This window comes from Heterodontus francisci, chromosome 28 (assembly GCF_036365525.1).
Source record: "Heterodontus francisci isolate sHetFra1 chromosome 28, sHetFra1.hap1, whole genome shotgun sequence".
NCBI lineage: Eukaryota > Metazoa > Chordata > Chondrichthyes > Heterodontiformes > Heterodontidae > Heterodontus > Heterodontus francisci.
Genome location: NC_090398.1, coordinates 16,080,562 through 16,098,629, shown reverse-complemented (window position 1 = coordinate 16,098,629; position 18,068 = coordinate 16,080,562). Strand labels below are relative to the sequence as shown.

Here is an 18,068-nt window from a genome sequence, read left to right as displayed (position 1 = left end):
TCCTTCTCCCTCTCGTTCTCTGCCTCTGCCTCTGTTGCTCTCTGTCCCTTTCTCAATCGGTCATGCTCTCAGATTCCTTCTTTCTCAGAATAGATTTTTTTCTCGTTTCAATGTCAGGGAGCTCTTAATCCAAGCTGATTGGCAGTAATCTCAGTGAGAAAGGATCCAGGTGATTAAAACTAAATCCACCTTGGATTAGCTGAAAGGCATCCCTCTTAGAGATTGGGCTGATGGTAGAGAGGGGAATATCAGGTTAATGGAGGGTTAGATAGTGGTGGGGGATAATGTGAAGAAAAACAGATACCCGGTGTGAGTTAAAGGCTGGAATCTAATCGAGGGGTTCGGGGTGGTTTATATATAGAATAACAGATACCCGGGTGTGAGTTACAGACTGGAATCTAATCGAGGGGTTCAGGGTGGTTTATATATAGAATAACAGATACCCGGGAGTGAGTTACAGACTGGAGTCTAATCTAGGGGTTCAGGGTGGTTTATATATAGAATAACAGATACCCGGGAGTGAGTTACAGACTGGAGTCTAATCTAGGGGTTCAGGGTGGTTTATATATAGAATAACAGATACCCGGGAGTGAGTTACAGACTGGAATCTAATCGAGGGGTTCAAGGTGGTTTATATATGGAATAACAGATACCCGGGAGTGAGTTACAGACTGGAATCTAATCGAGGGGTTCAGGGTGGTTTATATATAGAATAACAGATACCCGGGAGTGAGTTACAGACTGGAATCTAATCGAGGGGTTCAGGGTGGTTTATATATAGAATAACAGATACCCGGGAGTGAGTTACAGACTGGAATCTAATCGAGGGGTTCAGGGTGGTTTATATATAGAATAACAGATACCCGGGAGTGAGTTAAAGGCTGGAATCTAATCGAGGGGTTCGGGGTGGTTTATATATAGAATAACAGATACCCGGGTGTGAGTTACAGACTGGAATCTAATCTAGGGGTTCAGGGTGGTTTATATATAGAATAACAGATACCCGGGAGTGAGTTACAGACTGGAGTCTAATCTAGGGGTTCAGGGTGGTTTATATATAGAATAACAGATACCCGGGAGTGAGTTACAGACTGGAATCTAATCGAGGGGTTCAAGGTGGTTTATATATAGAATAACAGATACCCGGGAGTGAGTTACAGACTGGAATCTAATCGAGGGGTTCAGGGTGGTTTATATATAGAATAACAGATACCCGGGAGTGAGTTACAGACTGGAATCTAATCGAGGGGTTCAGGGTGGTTTAAATATAGAATAACAGATACCCAGGAGTGAGTTACAGTCTGGAATCTAATCGAGGGGTTCAGGGTGGTTTAAATATAGAATAACAGATACCCAGGAGTGAGTTACAGTCTGGAATCTAATCTAGGGGTTCAGGGTGGTTTAAATATCGAATAACAGATACCCGGGAGTGAGTTACAGACTGGAATATAATTGAGGGGTTCGCGGTGGTTTATATATAGAATAACAGATACCCAGGAGTGAGTTATAGACTGGAATCTAATCGAGGGGTTCATGGTGATTTATATATAGAATAACAGATACCCGGGAGTGAGTTACAGACTGGAATATAATCGAGGGGTTCAGGGTGGTTTATTTATGGAATAACAGATACCCGGGAGTGAGTGACAGACTGGAATCTAATTGAGGGGTTCAGAGCGGTTTATATATAGAATAACAGATACCCAGGAGTGAGTGACAGACTGGAATCTAATCGAGGTGTTCAGGGTGGTTTATACAGAGAATAACAGACGCCCAGGAGTGAGTTACAGAATGGAATCTAATCGAGGGGTTCAGGGTGGTTTATATATAGAATAACAGATACCCAGGAGTGAGTTATAGACTGGAATCTAATCGAGGGGTTCATGGTGATTTATATATAGAATAACAGATACCCGGGAGTGAGTTACAGACTGGAATATAATCGAGGGGTTCAGGGTGGTTTATTTATGGAATAACAGATACCCGGGAGTGAGTGACAGACTGGAATCTAATTGAGGGGTTCAGAGCGGTTTATATATAGAATAACAGATACCCAGGAGTGAGTGACAGACTGGAATCTAATCGAGGTGTTCAGGGTGGTTTATATAGAGAATAACAGACGCCCAGGAGTGAGTTGCAGAATGGAATCTAATCGAGGGGTTCAGGGTGGTTTATATATAGAATAACAGATACCCGGGAGTGAGTGACAGACTGGAATCTAATCGAGGTGTTCAGGGTGGTTTATATAGAGAATAACAGACGCCCAGGAGTGAGTTACAGAATGGAATCTAATCGAGGGGTTCAGGGTGGTTTATATATAGAATAACAGATACCCGGGAGTGAGTGACAGACTGGAATCTAATCGAGGTGTTCAGTGTGGTTTATATAGAGAATAACAGACGCCCAGGAGTGAGTTACAGAATGGAATCTAATCGAGGGGTTCAGGGTGGTTTATATATAGAATAACAGATACCTGGGAGTGAGTTACAGTCTGGAATCTAATCGAGTGGTTCAGGGTGGTTTGTATATAGAATAACAGATACCCGGGAGTGAGTTACAGACTGGAATCTAATAGAGGGGTTCAGGGTGGTTTATATAGAGAATAACAGACACCCAGGAATGAGTTACAGAATGGAATCTAATCGAGGGGTTCAGGGTGGTTTATATATAGAATAACAGATACCTGGGAGTGAGTTACAGTCTGGAATCTAATCGAGGGGTTCAGGGTGGTTTGTATATAGAATAACAGATACCCGGGAGTGAGTTACAGACTGGAATCTAATAGAGGGGATCAGGGTGGTTTACATATATAATAACCGATACCCGGGAGTGAGTTACAGACTGGAATCTAATCGAGGGGTTCAGGGTGGTTTATATATAGAATAACCGATACCCGGGAGTGAGTTACAGACTGGAATCTAATCGAGGGGTTCAGGGTGGTTTATATATAGAATAACAGATACCCGGGAGTGAGTGACAGACTGGAATCTAATTGTGGGGTTCAGGGTGGTTTACATATAGAATAACAGATACCCGGGAGTGAGTTACAGACTGGAATCTAATCGAGGTGTTCAGGGTGGTTTATATATCGAATAACAGATACCTGGGAGTGAGTTACAGACTGGAATCAAATCGAGGGGTTCAGGGTGGTTTTTATACAATAACCGATACCCGGGAGTGAGTGACAGACTGGAATCTAATTGTGGGGTTCAGGGTGGTTTACATATAGAATAATAGATACCCGGGAGTGAGTTACCGACTGGAATCTAATCGAGGGGTTCGGGATGTTATATATAGAATAATAGATACCCGGGAGTGAGTTCCAGACTGGAATCTCATTGTGAGTGCTGCACTATTGAAGGGTCAGTACTAAGAGAGTGTTGCACTGTTGGAGGGTCAGTACTGAGGAGGCAGTGTACAGTCAGATGTTCAGCACTGTGGGAGCGCTCCACTGTCGGAGGGTTAGTACTGTGTTGTGATGGGAGCGGGAAGAGTGCACTGTTAATTTAGTCCCACTTCTCCACAGATCACACCACTTACTGAATTAGCCAATTAGATACCCTATTAGTCCCCAGGATAAAGCACACAAACCGGGTTTCTTTAATCAGTAACAAAATTAACCATTTATTACAAAAACAAGTCTTAACCATTATTGAAGTAAATCTATATATGGATTGAAATATTAAAGCTCCTTATTTTCCCTAGCCCTCTTGTACACGCACGTTCATCTAAAAACTGGTTAACGGCGGGAAGAAAATGATTTTTAGTTTATGGCTGTTTCAAAGCAATGAATGGAACAATAAACTTAGACTGTCACGATCTGGAAGGAAATTCTTTGGTTTGGCGAAGTGTCCCAAAGTCGAATAGTTGGAAGCCACTTGAAGTCTTTCCGATCGAGGTTGATGAACAGTCTGCGATGGGTCGGTGTTCAAGGCAATTCAACTACAACAGGTGTCAAATGGTTCTTCCATCAGGGGTGCAGCAACAGGTCTCAGTGCTCACTCACAGTTGATGCAAAAGTCCTTTTTTAAAGTTGCAGGATTTTCTGCAAATTTGGGGTTTCTTCAGAAAATGCAAGAGGTAAAAGTATCACTTCATACAAGCTTCTGTTTATCCACAGCAAGGATTCATTACAGAGAGGCAATACATTTTCCTGGTCCTTCTTCTGATCTCCAGGCAGGTCAAATCAAATTTCTAAGTGCCCGCTTTATTAGTCCAAACCCACTGGCTTTTAAAGTTCAAAAATGAAATCAAAAACCCTCCATAAACAAGTCACATGCCCAGTCATAAATTTTCTCTTGTCATAACAGAGGGTAGCTGGGAGGTCAAAACCCCTGCTGGTTTCCTTGTAATTACCTGCATTCGAGTGCTCGTTTACCAGTTCAGCTTTGGTTGAGCTTCCTTTCAATACATTCATAATGTTCAGCTATTTCCAGAGGTCTCAATGTCCACTGAACTCCTTTTCAGTTTTTAAAAACATAGAATCTTCAATTTTAATACAAAAAAAAAATCCTTGTAACATCTCTACCCTTGGTGGAAACACCATTTTTGAATGTGTTTCATTACAACGTAATAAAACAGAAGTTGAAAGCACGTTAAACACATTCTTACACTCATGCTCCCCATTCACGCTACATGTACTTAACGCAATTTCACTTTGTACCATCTTTATTCACATAACTCAACTAAAGTTAAGTTCTTTCCCAAAATATGAACTATCTTTAGGTGGTAAGGCTGTAACAGTAAACTCCATCGGAATATTCTGGCTTTCCAAGTTTTAAATTTTTCCACAAAGGTTAATGGGTTATGGTCAGTATATATCAATGTTTCTCTGTAGTCCTGGTGGACATATACTTCAAAATCTTTAAGATCCAATAATAGATCTAATGTTTCATTTTCCACGGTGGAATATCTTTTTAGGTGGTGATTTACTTTTTTTGAAGAGTATCCCACTGGTTTTTCTATGTCCGATTCATCATCTTGGAATGGGACTGCACTGACCCCCAGGTCACTAGCATCAATCGCTACCTTGAAGGGCTTCATGAAATTTGGAGCTGTCAACACTGGGTCATTAATCAAAATGGCGTTGAGCTTCTCAAACGATGCACTCACCTAACCACACTACCTTAGTTTTCTTTTCCCGTAGCAAATCTGTTAGTGGAGCAGCTATACTGCTAAAATTTGGTGCAAGCTTTCTGTAGAAACCGCACAACCCCCAAAAACGCACGATTTCTCGCTTAGTTTTAGGGATAGGGAACTCCACCAACACTTGTACGTTTGCTGTTTTTGGCAACACACGTCCTTGCCCTACTATATGCCAGAGATGGGTCACTCTCGTTTTTGTGAATTCGCTTTTTGCTAGTTTTACCACTAAATCAGCAGTGTGAAGTTTTTTAAACAGTTTCTAGCTGTTTCAAGTGGTCCGTCCAAGTGTTTACTGTATATCAGCACATCACCAAGATACACTGCATGGTTAGGAACACGGGCAACCACTTGATTCATTGGTCTCTGAAAGGTTGCTGGGGCACTTTTTAGCATGGATGACATCACTCAGCTCTGGTAAAGGCCGCCTGTTCTGACAAAAGCTGAAATTTCTTTAGCTTGTTGTGTTAAAGGAACTTGCCAGTTTCCCTTCAACAAATCTATCTTTGTAAGAAACATGATGCCCATTCTGTCAATACTGTCTTCCAAGCGAGGAATTGGGTAGAAGTCTGCCCTGTTACTGCATTAACTTTTCTATAGTCTATGCAAATTCTGGTTGACCCATCAGGTTTAGGCGCCAGTGCTAGTGGTGAACTCCAGCTGCTTTGACTAGGTTCAATTACATCCACATCATTTTAAATGCTGTGAGTAGCCTTGTTAGGGCTTCTCGTTATTCTGCATCTAAATATGAAAGCATAGTGTCCAATCTTCCTAGCTATTCAGTATTAGCTAACCGATAGTAGGAGATTCAATTTAAGAATTGTCTAGGTCTCCTTCTGCCTCATCCTCACTACCCGTTTCTTAACTGCCCCTATTACCTGACATACATGTGCTTATTTATCCTCCTCCCTGCAATAATATTGCTTTAACATGCTGATATGACAGCCAATTATTTTCCAGTGACCTGAGGTGTCAGTCAAATAATTTACTTTACCAATTCTTTTGACCATTTTATACGGAGCACTGAACGGTGCTTTTAATGGTTCACTCTGCAAAGCTAATAATACTAACACTTCACCCCCTGGTTGAAATGTTCAGCTCTTGACATGCTTGCCTGCCCATTTTTCCATCGTGGTTTGTGATGCTTTAAGGTGTTCCTGAGCCACATTGCAAGCGTTTGTGAGCCGTTCCTGGAACACGGATACATAGCCTAGTGCAGAAGGTGTATCCCTCTGTCCTAAAAACCTGTCTTTGATTAGTTATAGAGGACCTCTTATCTCATATCCGTAAACTAATTCGAGAGGGCTAAAACCTGTAGACTCATTCGGTGAATCTCTAGTGGCAAATAAAAGAAAGCCTAGCCCTTTATCCCAATCATGGGGATATTAATGACTGTATGCTCTAAAGTTTGTTTTGAGAGTTTGATGGTACCTTTGTAAAGCTCCCTGTGTCTGTGGGTGGTGTGCTGAAGATTTTAATTGTGTTATACCAAATTACCCTTCACTTAAAATACCTTAGACATAAAATTGGAACCTTGGTACGATTGAACTTCAACTGCTAATCCATGTCCCGTAAAGAATTGCATTAACTTTCCTCCTTCTACCTTAGCAGTAATTGTTCTCAAGGGAACAGACTCTGGAAATCGAGTAGCCAGATAGATGATAGTGAGTCTATTTTGGTGCCCCACTTTCGATTTCGGCAAGGGTGCTACACTGTCTACCAATATCCCACTAAATGGTTCCCCAATAAGTGGTATGGGAATTTTAGAGGTACTGGTTTTATGGCTGGTTGCAGTTTTCCCACAATATGGCACGTTTTACAAAACTGTACCACGTCCTTTGTAAGGCGTGGCCAGTAATAATGTTGACTTAGACTTGATTTGGTCTTCCAGGTGCCCATGTGTCCTGCTATAGGAATTTTGTGCGCTAACCTTAATAATTCCCAGCGATCTGTAGGTGCTACCACTGAGTGTCAAACAACCACCCGCAGGTCTATGAGGCGGTCTCCATTTCCTCATCAGAACCCCATTTTTAACATAATAGCCTTCTGGAACTCCTTTTGCCTCAGCTTCTGTCAGAGCTGATTGTGCCCTTTTAGTTAACTCTGGATCAGCTTGTTGTGCTGCGATTAGAGAAGATTTGGATTATCTAAATCCCCAAGGAAAGTTTCAGATACTTGGCTATGTGCCTGTGGTGCCAATTCTCCTTCCAACAATGAAACTTATTTAGCCATTGCTTGGGTTACTACACATGAAGGAAATATTCCGGAAACTTGTTCCTGCAATTGTTCTGTCTCATGACCTTCACTTGGTTTCACTTTGTTGACTACGGAAGAAACTAATACTTTTGCTCCGGCCAAATCATTCCCTGGGAGTAGGTCAATTCCATCCACCGGCAAACTATGGACAATTCCTACAGTTACCATCCCAGACATTAGGTCGCGCTAAAGGTCTGCAAAGGAAAACCGACCCAAGCCTGAATGCCGGACGCAGAAGTGTGACCCGACCCAAACCCAACACGTGTCGTCAGGTCCCGTCGGGGTCGTGTCGGGTAGCAGGACTTGACATCAGTACATGGGTAAGGACCTGCTACTTGAGCTGACCCTGATGGGACCCAACGACACGTGTCGGGTCCGAGTCGGGTCGGGTCGGATTTCCAGGTCTGGCATTCGGGCTCCGGTCAGGTTTCCTTTGCAGACCTTTAGGTCACACTCCAGGTGCATCTGATACAAAGATATGGGTATATACTCCCGCCAATACCATTAACTGAAACTTTAGCATTCAATGTGCTCTGTTAGACATTGTTAGACATCTCCCCAGCATAAGAGTTTGGGTGGCTCCTGCATCCCTAAGTATAATGATAGCTTTGCCTCTTGAGGGATCTGGAGTTACTTTTCCTTTTGAGAATAATTCGTTACAACTTTCAGATATCTTATTCTCAACCTCGACACTCACTGTGGTTTTTCTATCTGGTTTTACAGCTGCCTTTTAAAGCTACACCCTGGTCTGCTGTACTCTCAGTCAGAACTCCTTTCTCTGCATTAGCTTTGTGAACCCCAACAAGTCCCATGTGTTAACATCACAACTTGCAGCATCCTGAACAAAGATGTCCCACCTTGTGACAATGATAACACTTCACCTCGCGGACCTCACTTCCACCCTCAGCACCTTCCTATCTGGCCTGCGGAGGGGATCCTGGGGCGTTCCCAGCTGTTCCTTATAGCCCGCGGCTACTTGCCTTCCTTCCACTCTCCCACTTTCTCTCCTTCTCGGTTTCATGGCGGGGGTGGGGGGGGGGTCGCGGACGAAGGGTTTGGGCTTATTCACAAGCTCAAAATCATCAGCAATTTCCGCTGCTTGTCTAGCCCTCGAAACCTTTTGTTTCTCTACATGAGTTCTCATTACTGGAGGGATTGAATTTTGAAACACTTGCAAGTGAATCCCTTCTCTAAGGTGCTCATGCGTGGCTTCTCTCTTTCCTGCCTGCATCCCACAATCAAAATTAATTTGCTTCACCCTCTCAAATTCTGCATATGTCTGCCCAGCCAGTCTCCGGAGGTTCCGACACTTCTGACGGTAAGCATCAGGGCCTGACTCATACACAGCAAGAATAGCCTGCTTTGCCATCTCATAATCTGCAGAAGCCTCCTCAGAAAGTATGGTATAAACCTGCGTTGCCTAAGCAGTGTCCTGCTTTCCTTTGGAGATGTCACTTGTTTGGCAATCTTCACCAAAGACATGGAAAATAACTCTAAGTCCCATCACTGTCAGAGGGTTAGTAGTGAGGGATCAGTGCTAGGTCAGAGGGTCAGCGCTGAGGGAGCGGTATACTGCCTCAGAGTCATTATTGATGCAGTGCTGCACTGTCAGAAGGCAATAATGAGGGAGGGTCCAATGTTGGAGGGTTAGTACTGAGGCAGTGCTGCACTGTCGGAGGGTCAGTACTGAGGGAGCGCTGCACCATCAGGGGGCCAGTACTGAGGGAGTGCTGCACTGTCGGAGGGTCAGTACAGAAGACGCGCTCCAATGTCGGATGGTAAGTACTGAGGGAGTGCTGCACTGTCAGAAGGTCAATACACATGGAGTGCTGCACTGTCAGAGGGTCAGTACTGAGGGGCTGCTGCACTGTTGGGGGGGGTGGTCAGTACTTATGGAGTGTTGCACTGTCAAAAGCTCAATACAGAGGAAGTGCTGAACTGTAGGAGGGTTGCTACTGAGGGATTACTTAATGATCAGAGGGCCAGTACTGAAGGAGTGCTTCATGGTCAGGAGGTCAGTACTGAGGGTGTACTGCACTGTCGGAGGGTCAGTACTGAGGGAATGCTGCAATGTCCGAGGTCAGTACTGAGGGAGTGCTGCACTGTCGGAGGGTCAGTACTGATGGAGTGCTGCACTGTTGGAGGGACAATATTGAGGGAATGCTGCATGGTTAGAGGGTCAGTACTGAGGGAGTCCTGCACTATTGGAGGGTCAGTACTGAGGGAGTGCTGCACTGTCGGAGGGTCAGTACTGAGGGAGTGCTCCACTGTCGGAGGGTCAGTACTGAGGGAATGCGGCACTGTCGAAGGGTCAGTACTGAGGGAGTGCTGCACTGTCGGAGGGTCAGTACTGAGGGAGTGCTGCACTGTCGGAGGGTCAGTACTGAGGGAATGCTGCACTGTCCGAGGTCAGTACTGAGGGAGTGCTGCACTGTCGGAGGGTCAGTACTGAGGGAGTGCTGCACTGTTGGAGGGTCAGTACAGAGGGAGTACTGCACTGTCAGAGGGTCAGTACTGAGGGAGTGCTGCACTGTTGGAGGGTCAGTACAGAGGGAGTGCTGCACTGTCAGAGGGTCAGTACTGAGGGAGTGCTGCACTGTTGGACGGTCAGTACTGAGGGAGTGCTGCACTGTCGGAGGGTCAGTACTGAGGGAGTGCTGCACTGTTGGATGGTCAGTACTGAGGGAGTGCTGCACTGTTGGACGGTCAGTACTGAGGGAGTGCTGCACTGTTGGACGGTCAGTACTGAGGGAGTGCTGCACTGTCGGAGGGTCAGTACTGAGGGAGTGCTGCAATGTCAGAGGGTCAGTACTGAGGGAGTGCTGCACTGTCGGAGGGTCAGTACTGAGGGAGTGCTGCACTGTTGGAGGGTCAGTACTGAGGGAGTGCCGCACTGTCGGAGGGTCAGTACTGAGGGAGTGCTGCACTGTCGGAGGGTCAGTATTGAGGGAGTGCCGCACTGTCGAAGTGTCAGTACTGAGGGAGTGCTGCACTGTCGGAGGTTCAGTACTGAGGGAGTGCGGCACTTTCGGAGGGTCAGTACTGAGGGAGTGCTGCACTGTTGGACGGTCAGTACTGAGGGAGTGCTGCACTGTCGGAGGGTCAGTACTGAGGGAGTGCCGCACTGTCTCTTTCTCTCTCTCAGGACGTTTGCGTCTGCAATAGTTTATAAAGGACCATTGGTAACTCCAGCTGAAAGAACCATCAATAATTCAACACTTTGAACAAGCAGTTAATTGAGCAAATCTTCAATCGAGACACTTAGGTGAAAGATTATCTCATTCAGGTGAGCGGTGGAGCTGAAGAAAGACACAGAGTGAAATAGAGAGATAGGAAGACAGAGAGACTGAGACAGAGACAGTCAGAGACAGTGAGCGAGAGACACACACAAAGAGAGAGTGAGAGACAGGGTGAGATATAGGCAGAGACAGAGACAGAGCGAGGCAGAGACAGACAAAGAGAGACACAGAGATGGAGATAGTGACAGATACAGGGCGACAGAGGGAGGATCAGAGAGAGAGAGAAATAGAGAGAGAGAGTGAAAGAGACAGAGACTGATAGAGACAGAAACAGACACCGACAGAGACAGAGAGAGAGAGAAAACGGGAAAAACAGACGATGCCCAACAGAGTGGGGGGAGGGAGTGGTGAGAAAACCCAGAGTTCACACTGGAGAGCGAGGAGTGTCACAGTTTGGAGTGGCGGGGGGGTGAGGACTCTCACAGTTTGGAGTGGGGGGGTGAGAAGTGTCACAGTTTGGAGTGGTGGAGTGAGGAGTGTCACAGTTTGGAGTGGGGGGGTGAGGAGCTTCACAATTTGGAGTGGGGGGGTGAGGAGTCTCACAGTTTGGAGTGGGGGGTGAGGAGTCTCACAGTTTGGAGTGGGGGGGTGAGGAGTCTCACAGATTGGAGTGGGGGGTGAGGAGTGTCACAGTTTGGAGTGGGGGGAGAGGAGTCTACAGTTTGGAGTGGGGGGATGAGGCATTTCACAGTTTGGTGTGGGGGGTGAGGAGTCTCACTGTTTGGAGTGGGGGGGTGATGAGTGTCACAGTTTGGAGTGGGGGGGTGAGGAGTCTCACAGTTTGGAGTGGGGGGGTGAGGAGTGTCACAGTTTGGAGTGGGGGGTGAGGAGTCTCACAGTTTGGAGTGGCGGGGTGAGGAGTCTCACAGTTTGGAGTGGGGGGGTGAGGAGTCTCTCAGTTTGGAGTGGGGTGTGTGAGGCATCTCACAGCTTGGAGTGGGGTGGGTGAGGAGTCTCACAGTTTGGAGTGGGGAGGGTGTGGTGTCTCAGTTTGGAGTGGGGGGGGTGAGGAGTCTCACAGTTTGGAGTGGGGGGGTGAGGAGCCTCAGTTTGGAGTGGAGGGGGTGTGGAGTCTCTTAGATTGGAGTGGGGGGGTGAGGAGTCTCAGTTTGGAGTGGGGGGTGAGGAGTCTCAGTTTGGAGTGGGGGGTGAGGAGTCTCACAGTTTGGAGTGGGGGGGTGAGGAGTCTCTCAGTTTGGAGTGGGGGGGGTGAGGAGTCTCTCAGTTTGGAGTCGGGGGTGAGGAGTTTCAGTTTGGAGTGGGGGGGGTGAGGAGTCTCACAGTTTGGAGTGGGGGTGTGAGGAGTCTCTCAGTTTGGTGTGGGGGGGTGAGGAGTCTTTCAGTTTGGAGTGGGGAGGGTGTGGTGTCTCAGTTTGGAGTGGGGGGGTGAGGAGTCTCACAGTTTGGAGTGGGGGGGTGAGGAGTGTCACAGTTTGGAGTGGGGGGTGAGGAGTCTCACAGTTTGGAGTGGGGAGGGTGTGGTGTCTCAGTTTGGAGTGGGGGGGTGAGGAGTCTCACAGTTTGGAGTGGGGTGGTGAGGAGCCTCAGTTTGGAGTGGAGGGGGTGTGGAGTCTCTTAGTTTGGAGTGGGGGGGTGAGGAGTCTCAGTTTGGAGTGGGGGGGGGTGAGGAGTCTCAGTTTGGAGTGGGGGGGTGAGGAGTCTCACAGTTTGGAGTGGGGGGGTGAGGAGTCTCTCAGTTTGGAGTGGGGGGGTGAGGAGTCTCTCTGTATGGAGTGGGTGGGTGAGGAGACTCTCAGTTTGGAGTCGGGGATGAGGAGTTTCAGTTTGGAGTGGGGGGGTGAGGAGTCTCTCAGTTTGGTGTGGGGGGGTGAGGAGTCTTTCAGTTTGGAGTGGGGGGGGGGGGTGAGGAGTCTCACCGTTTGGAGTGGGGGGGGTGAGGAGTCTCAGTTTGGAGTCGGGGGGTGAGGAGTCTCACAGTTTGGAGTGGGGGTGTGAGGAGTCTCTCAGTTTGGAGTTGGGGGGGTGAGGAGTCTCTCAGTTTGGAGTGGGGGGGGTGAGGAGTCTCACAGTTTGAAGTGGGGTGTGAGGAGTCTCACAGTTTGGAGTCGGGGGGTGAGGAGTCTCTCAGTTTGGTGTGGGGGGGGTGAGGAGTCTCTCAGTTTGGAGTTGGGGGGGTGAGGAGTCTCTCAGTTTGGAGTGGGGGGGTGAGGAGTCTCACAGTTTGAAGTGGGTTGTGAGGAGTCTCACAGTTTGGAGTCGGGGGGTGAGGAGTCTCTCAGTTTGGTGTGGGGGGGGTGAGGAGTCTCTCAGTTTGGAGTGGGGGGGTGAGGAGTCTCACCGTTTGGAGTGGGGGGGGTGAGGAGTCTTAGTTTGGAGTCGGGGGTGAGGAGTCTCACAGTTTGGAGTCGGGGTGTGAGGAGTCTCTCAGTTTGGAGTTGGGGAGGTGAGGAGTCTCTCAGTTTGGTGTGGGGGGTGAGGAGTCTCACAGTTTGAAGTGGGGGGTAAGGAGTCTCACAGTTTGGAGTCGGGGGGGTGAGATGTCTCACAGTTTGGAGTTGGAGGTTGAGGAGTCTCACAGTTTGGAGTGGGGGGGTGAGGCATCTCACAGTTTGGATTGGGGTTTGAGGAGTCTCTGTTTGGAGTGGGGGGAGTGAGGATTCTACAGTTTGGAGTGGGGATGTAGAAGCGGTTTGGGTCGTGATGAGAAATGATAAAAATAAGAAGTCACTTGTGGGACTGGTGTACTGGCCTCCCAACATTAGCCATGCGGTAGGACAGAGCATAAAGGAAAAATTAATGGTAGCTTCTCTGAAAGGTACGGCGGTAATCATAGGGGATTTTAATCTCCATATAGACTGGAAAAATCAGATGGGCAAAGGTAGCCTGGATGAGGAGTTCATAGAATGTTTTCAGGATAGTTTCTTAGAACAGCAGGTTCTGGAGCCAACCAGAGAGCAGGCTGTACTAGACCTGGTATTGTGCAACGAGATAGGATTAATTAGTGACCTCAGATAAAGCAGCCCTCGGTAGCAGCGATCATAATATGATTGAATTTTACATTCAATTTGAGGGAGAGAAGAATGGGCCCAAAACCTGTATTTTAAACTTAAATAAGGGCAATTATGAGGGCATGAAAGCAGAGCTAGCAAAAGTGAACTGGCCAAGTAGGTTATGGGATAGGTCAATAGAGATGCAGTGGCAGACATTTAAGGGGATATTTCAGAATGCACAGAATAGATACATTCCAATGAGGAAGAAACATTTCAAAGGGAGGACCCACCATCCGTGGTTAACTAAAATGGTTAAATATAGCATCAAATTTAAAGGAAAATGCTATAATTGCGCAAAGATGGGTTTTAGGCCAGAAGATTGGACAGAATATTTTTAAAAAGCAAAGAATGACTAAAAGATTGATAAGGAGGGAAAAATTAGAGTAGGAGGAAAAACTGACTGAAAATATAAAAACAGATAGTAAGAGTTTCTATAGATATTTTAAAAAGAAAAGAAAATGGGGAAGTGCTGGCGAAGTGGTACTGTCACTAGACTAGTAATCCAGAGCCCAGGCTAATGCTCTGGGGACACAGGTTGGATCCCACCATGACACGGGGTGAAATTTGAATTCAATTAACAAATGTGGAATTATAAAGCTAGTCTAATGACGTCCACTAAACTATTGTCATTTCTTGTAAAAACCCATCTGGTTCACTAATGTCTTTTAGGGAAGGAAATCTGCTGTGCTTACCTAGTCTGGCCTACATGTGACTCCAGACCCACAGCAATGTGGCTGACTCTGAAAATGCCCTTTGAAATGGCCTGGCAAGTCATTCAGTTCAAGGGCATTTTCAAGGGATGGGCAATAAATGTTGGCTTAGCCAGTGACGCCCACATCCCACAAAATGAATTTTAAAAAAACAAAGTGAGTGCTGGTCCGATAAAATGTGAGTCTGGGGAATTAATAATGGATAATAATGAGATGGCAGATGAATTGAACAGATACTTTGCATCGGTCTTCACTATTGAGGATACAAGTAACATCCCAGTATTAGCTGTAAATCAGGAAGTGGAAGGGAGGGCGGAACTCAAGACAATTACAATCACCAGGGAAGTGGTACTGAACAAATTGTTGGAGCTGCGGGCTGACAAGTCCCTGGGTCCTGATGGACTTCATCCTCGGGTGTTAAAAAAAGTGGCTAGTGAGATAGTTGATACGTTAGTTTTAATTTTCCAAAATTCCCTACTTGCGGGGTTCCATTAGATTGGAAAATAGCGAATGTAACTCCTTTATTCAAAAAGAGAGGGAGACAGAAAGCAATAAACTACAGGCCAGGTAGCTTAACATCGGTCTTAGGGAAATGTTAGAAGCTGGTATTAAAGATGTTATAGCAGGGCATTTGGAAAAAAATCAAGGTAATCAGGCTGAGTCAACATGGTTTTGTGAAAGGGAAATCAAGTTTAACTAATTTATTGGAGTTCTTTGAGGGAGTTTCACATGCTGTGGATAAAGTACTTAATTTCCAGAAGGCATTTGATAAGGTGCCACATCAAAGGTTATTGCAGAAAATAAAAGCTCATGGTGTAGGGGGTAACATATTGGCATGGATAGAAGATTGGCCAGCTAACAGGAAACAGAGAGTAAGCATAAATGGGTCATTTTCCAGTTGGCAAGATGTAATGAGTGGTGTATAACAGGGATCTGTGCTGGGGCCTCAACTTTCTGCAATTTATATAAATGGCTTGGATGAAGGGACTGAAGGTATGGTTGCTAAATTTGCTGATGACACAAAGATAGGTAGGAAAGCAAGTTGTGAAGAGGACATAAGGAGGCTACAAAGGGATTATAGATAGGTTAAGCGAGTGGGCAAAGATCTGGCAAATGGAGTATAATGTGGGAAAGTGTGAAATTGTCCACTTTGACAGGAAGAATAGAAAAGAAGCATATTATCTAAATGGTGAGAGATTGCAGAGATCTGAGATGCAGAGGGATCTGGGTGTCCTAGTGCATGAATCACAAAAGGTTAGTATGTGGGTTTGTCAAATAATTAGGAAAGCTAATAGAATGTTATCATTTATTGTGAGGGGAATTGAATATAAAAGTAGGGAGGTTATGCTTCAGTTATAGAGGGCATCAGTGAGACCGCATCTGGAATACAGTGTACAGTACTGGTCTCCCTATTTAAGGAAGGATGTAAATGCGTTGGAGGCAGTACAGAGAAGATTTACTAGACTAATACCTGGAATAGGTGGTTGTCTTATAAGGAAAGTTTGGTCAGGCGAGGCTTGAATCCACTGGAATTTAGAAGAGTAAGAGGCGACTTGATTGAAACATATAAGATCCTGAGCGGTCTTGACAGGGTGGGTGTGGAAAGGATGTTTCCCCTTGTGGGAGAATCGAGAACCAGGGGTCACTATTTGAAAATAAATTTTAAAAAATGGTCGCCTATTTAAGACAGAGATGAATAGAATTTTTTTTTTGCTCAGAGGGTGGTGAGTCTTTGGAATTCTCTTCCTCAAAAGGCAGTGGAAGCAGAGTCTTTGAATATTTTTAAGGCAGAGGTAGATAGATTGTGGATAAGCAAGGGGGTGAAAGGTTATCGGGGATAGGAGATAATGTGGAGTTGAAGTTACAATCATATCAGCTAGGATCTTATTGAATGGAGGAGCAGGCTCGAGGGGCCGAGTGCGCTACTCCTGCGCTTTGTTCATATGTTCGCATGTACTGAAAAAGCGCTGCACTATCGCAGGGTCAGTACAGAGGGAGCACTGCACAGTCAGAGGGTCAGTACAGAGGGGGTACTGCACTGTCGCAGGGTCAGTACAGAGGGAGCACTGCACAGTCAGAGGGTCAGTACAGAGGGGGTACTGCACTGTTGGAGGGTCAGTACTGAGAGGGTACTGCACTGTCGCAGGGTCAGTACAGAGGGAGCACTGCACAGTCAGAGGGTCAGTACAGAGGGGGTACTGCACTGTTGGAGGGTCAGTACTGAGAGGGTACTGCACTGTTGGAGGGTCAGTACTGAGGGAGCGCTGCACAGTCAGAGGGTCAGTACTGAGGGAGTGCTGCAGTGTTGGAGGGTCAGTACAGAGGGGGTACTGCACTGTTGGAGGGTCAGTACTGAAGCAGCGCTGCACTGTTGGAGGGTCAGTACTGAGGGAGTGCTGCAGTGTTGGAGGGTCAGTACAGAGGGGGTACTGCACTGTTGGAGGGTCAGTACTGAAGCAGCGCTGCACTGTTGGAGGGTCAGTACTGAGGGAGCGCTGCACAGTCAGAGGGTCAGTACTGAGGGAGTGCTGCAGTGTTGGAGGGTCAGTACAGAGGGGGTACTGCACTGTTGGAGGGTCAGTACTGAAGCAGCGCTGCACTGTTGGAGGGTCAGTACTGAGGGAGCGCTGCACTATTGGAGGGTCAGTACTGAGGGAGTGCTGCACTGTTGGAGGGTCAGTACTGAGGGAGTGCTGCACTGTTGGAGGTCAGTACAGAGGAAGTACTGCACTGTCAGAGGGTCAGTACTGAGGGAGTGCTGCAGTGTCGGAGTGACAGTACCGAGGACAAGCCGCACTGTTGGAGGGTCAGTACTTGAGGGAGAGCTGCACTGTTGGAGGGTCAGTACAGTGGGGGTACTGCACAGTTGGAGGGTCAGAACTGAGGGAGCGCTGCACTATTGGAGGGTCAGTCCTGAGGCAGCGCTGCACTGTTGGAGGGTCAGTACTGAGGGAGTGCTGCACTGTCAGAGGGTCAGTACTGAGGACAAGCCACACTGTTGGAGGGTCAGTACAGAGGGAGCACTGCACTGTCAGAGGGTCAGTACTGAGGGAGTGCTGCAGTGTTGGAGGGTCAGTACAGAGGGGGTACTGCACTGTTGGAGGGTCAGTCCAGAGGGAGTGCTGCAGTGTCGGAGTGACAGTACCGAGGACAAGCCACACTGTTGGAGGGTCAGTACTTGAGGGAGAACTGCACTGTTGGGGGGTCAGTACAGTGGGGGTACTGCACTGTTGGAGGGTCAGTACTGAGGGAGCACTGCACTGTCAGAGGGTCAGTACTGAGGGAGTGCTGCATTGTTGGAGGGTCAGTACAGAGTGGGTACTGCACTGTTGGAGGGTCAGTACTGAGGGAGCACTGCACTGTCAGAGGGTCAGTACTGAGGGAGTGCTGCAGTGTTGGAGGGTCAGTACAGAGTGGGTACTGCACTGTCAGAGGGTCAGTACCGAGGACAGGCCGCACTGTTGGAGGGTCAGTACTTGAGGGGGTGCTGCACTGTTGGAGTGTGAGTACAGACGGGGTACTACAGTGTTGGAGGGTCAGAACTGAGGGACTGCTGCACTATTGGAGGGTCAGTACTGAGGGACTGCTGCACTGTTGGAGGGTCAGGACTGAGGGAGTGCTGCACTGTCAGAGGGTCAGTACCGAGGACA

General features: G+C 47.1%; 1 protein-coding gene across 1 annotated transcript in view; it reads left to right on the top strand.

Moving 5' to 3' along the window:
- Nucleotides 1-9,166: 9,166 nt before the first annotated feature.
- LOC137385231 (uncharacterized) overlaps nt 9,167-18,068 on the top strand; it is a 148,457-nt gene continuing 139,555 nt past the window's right edge. The window contains exon 1 of the mRNA XM_068060216.1: nt 9,167-9,176. Within this exon, the coding sequence (XP_067916317.1) occupies nt 9,167-9,176 (10 nt within the window). The remainder of the gene's footprint in view (nt 9,177-18,068) is intronic.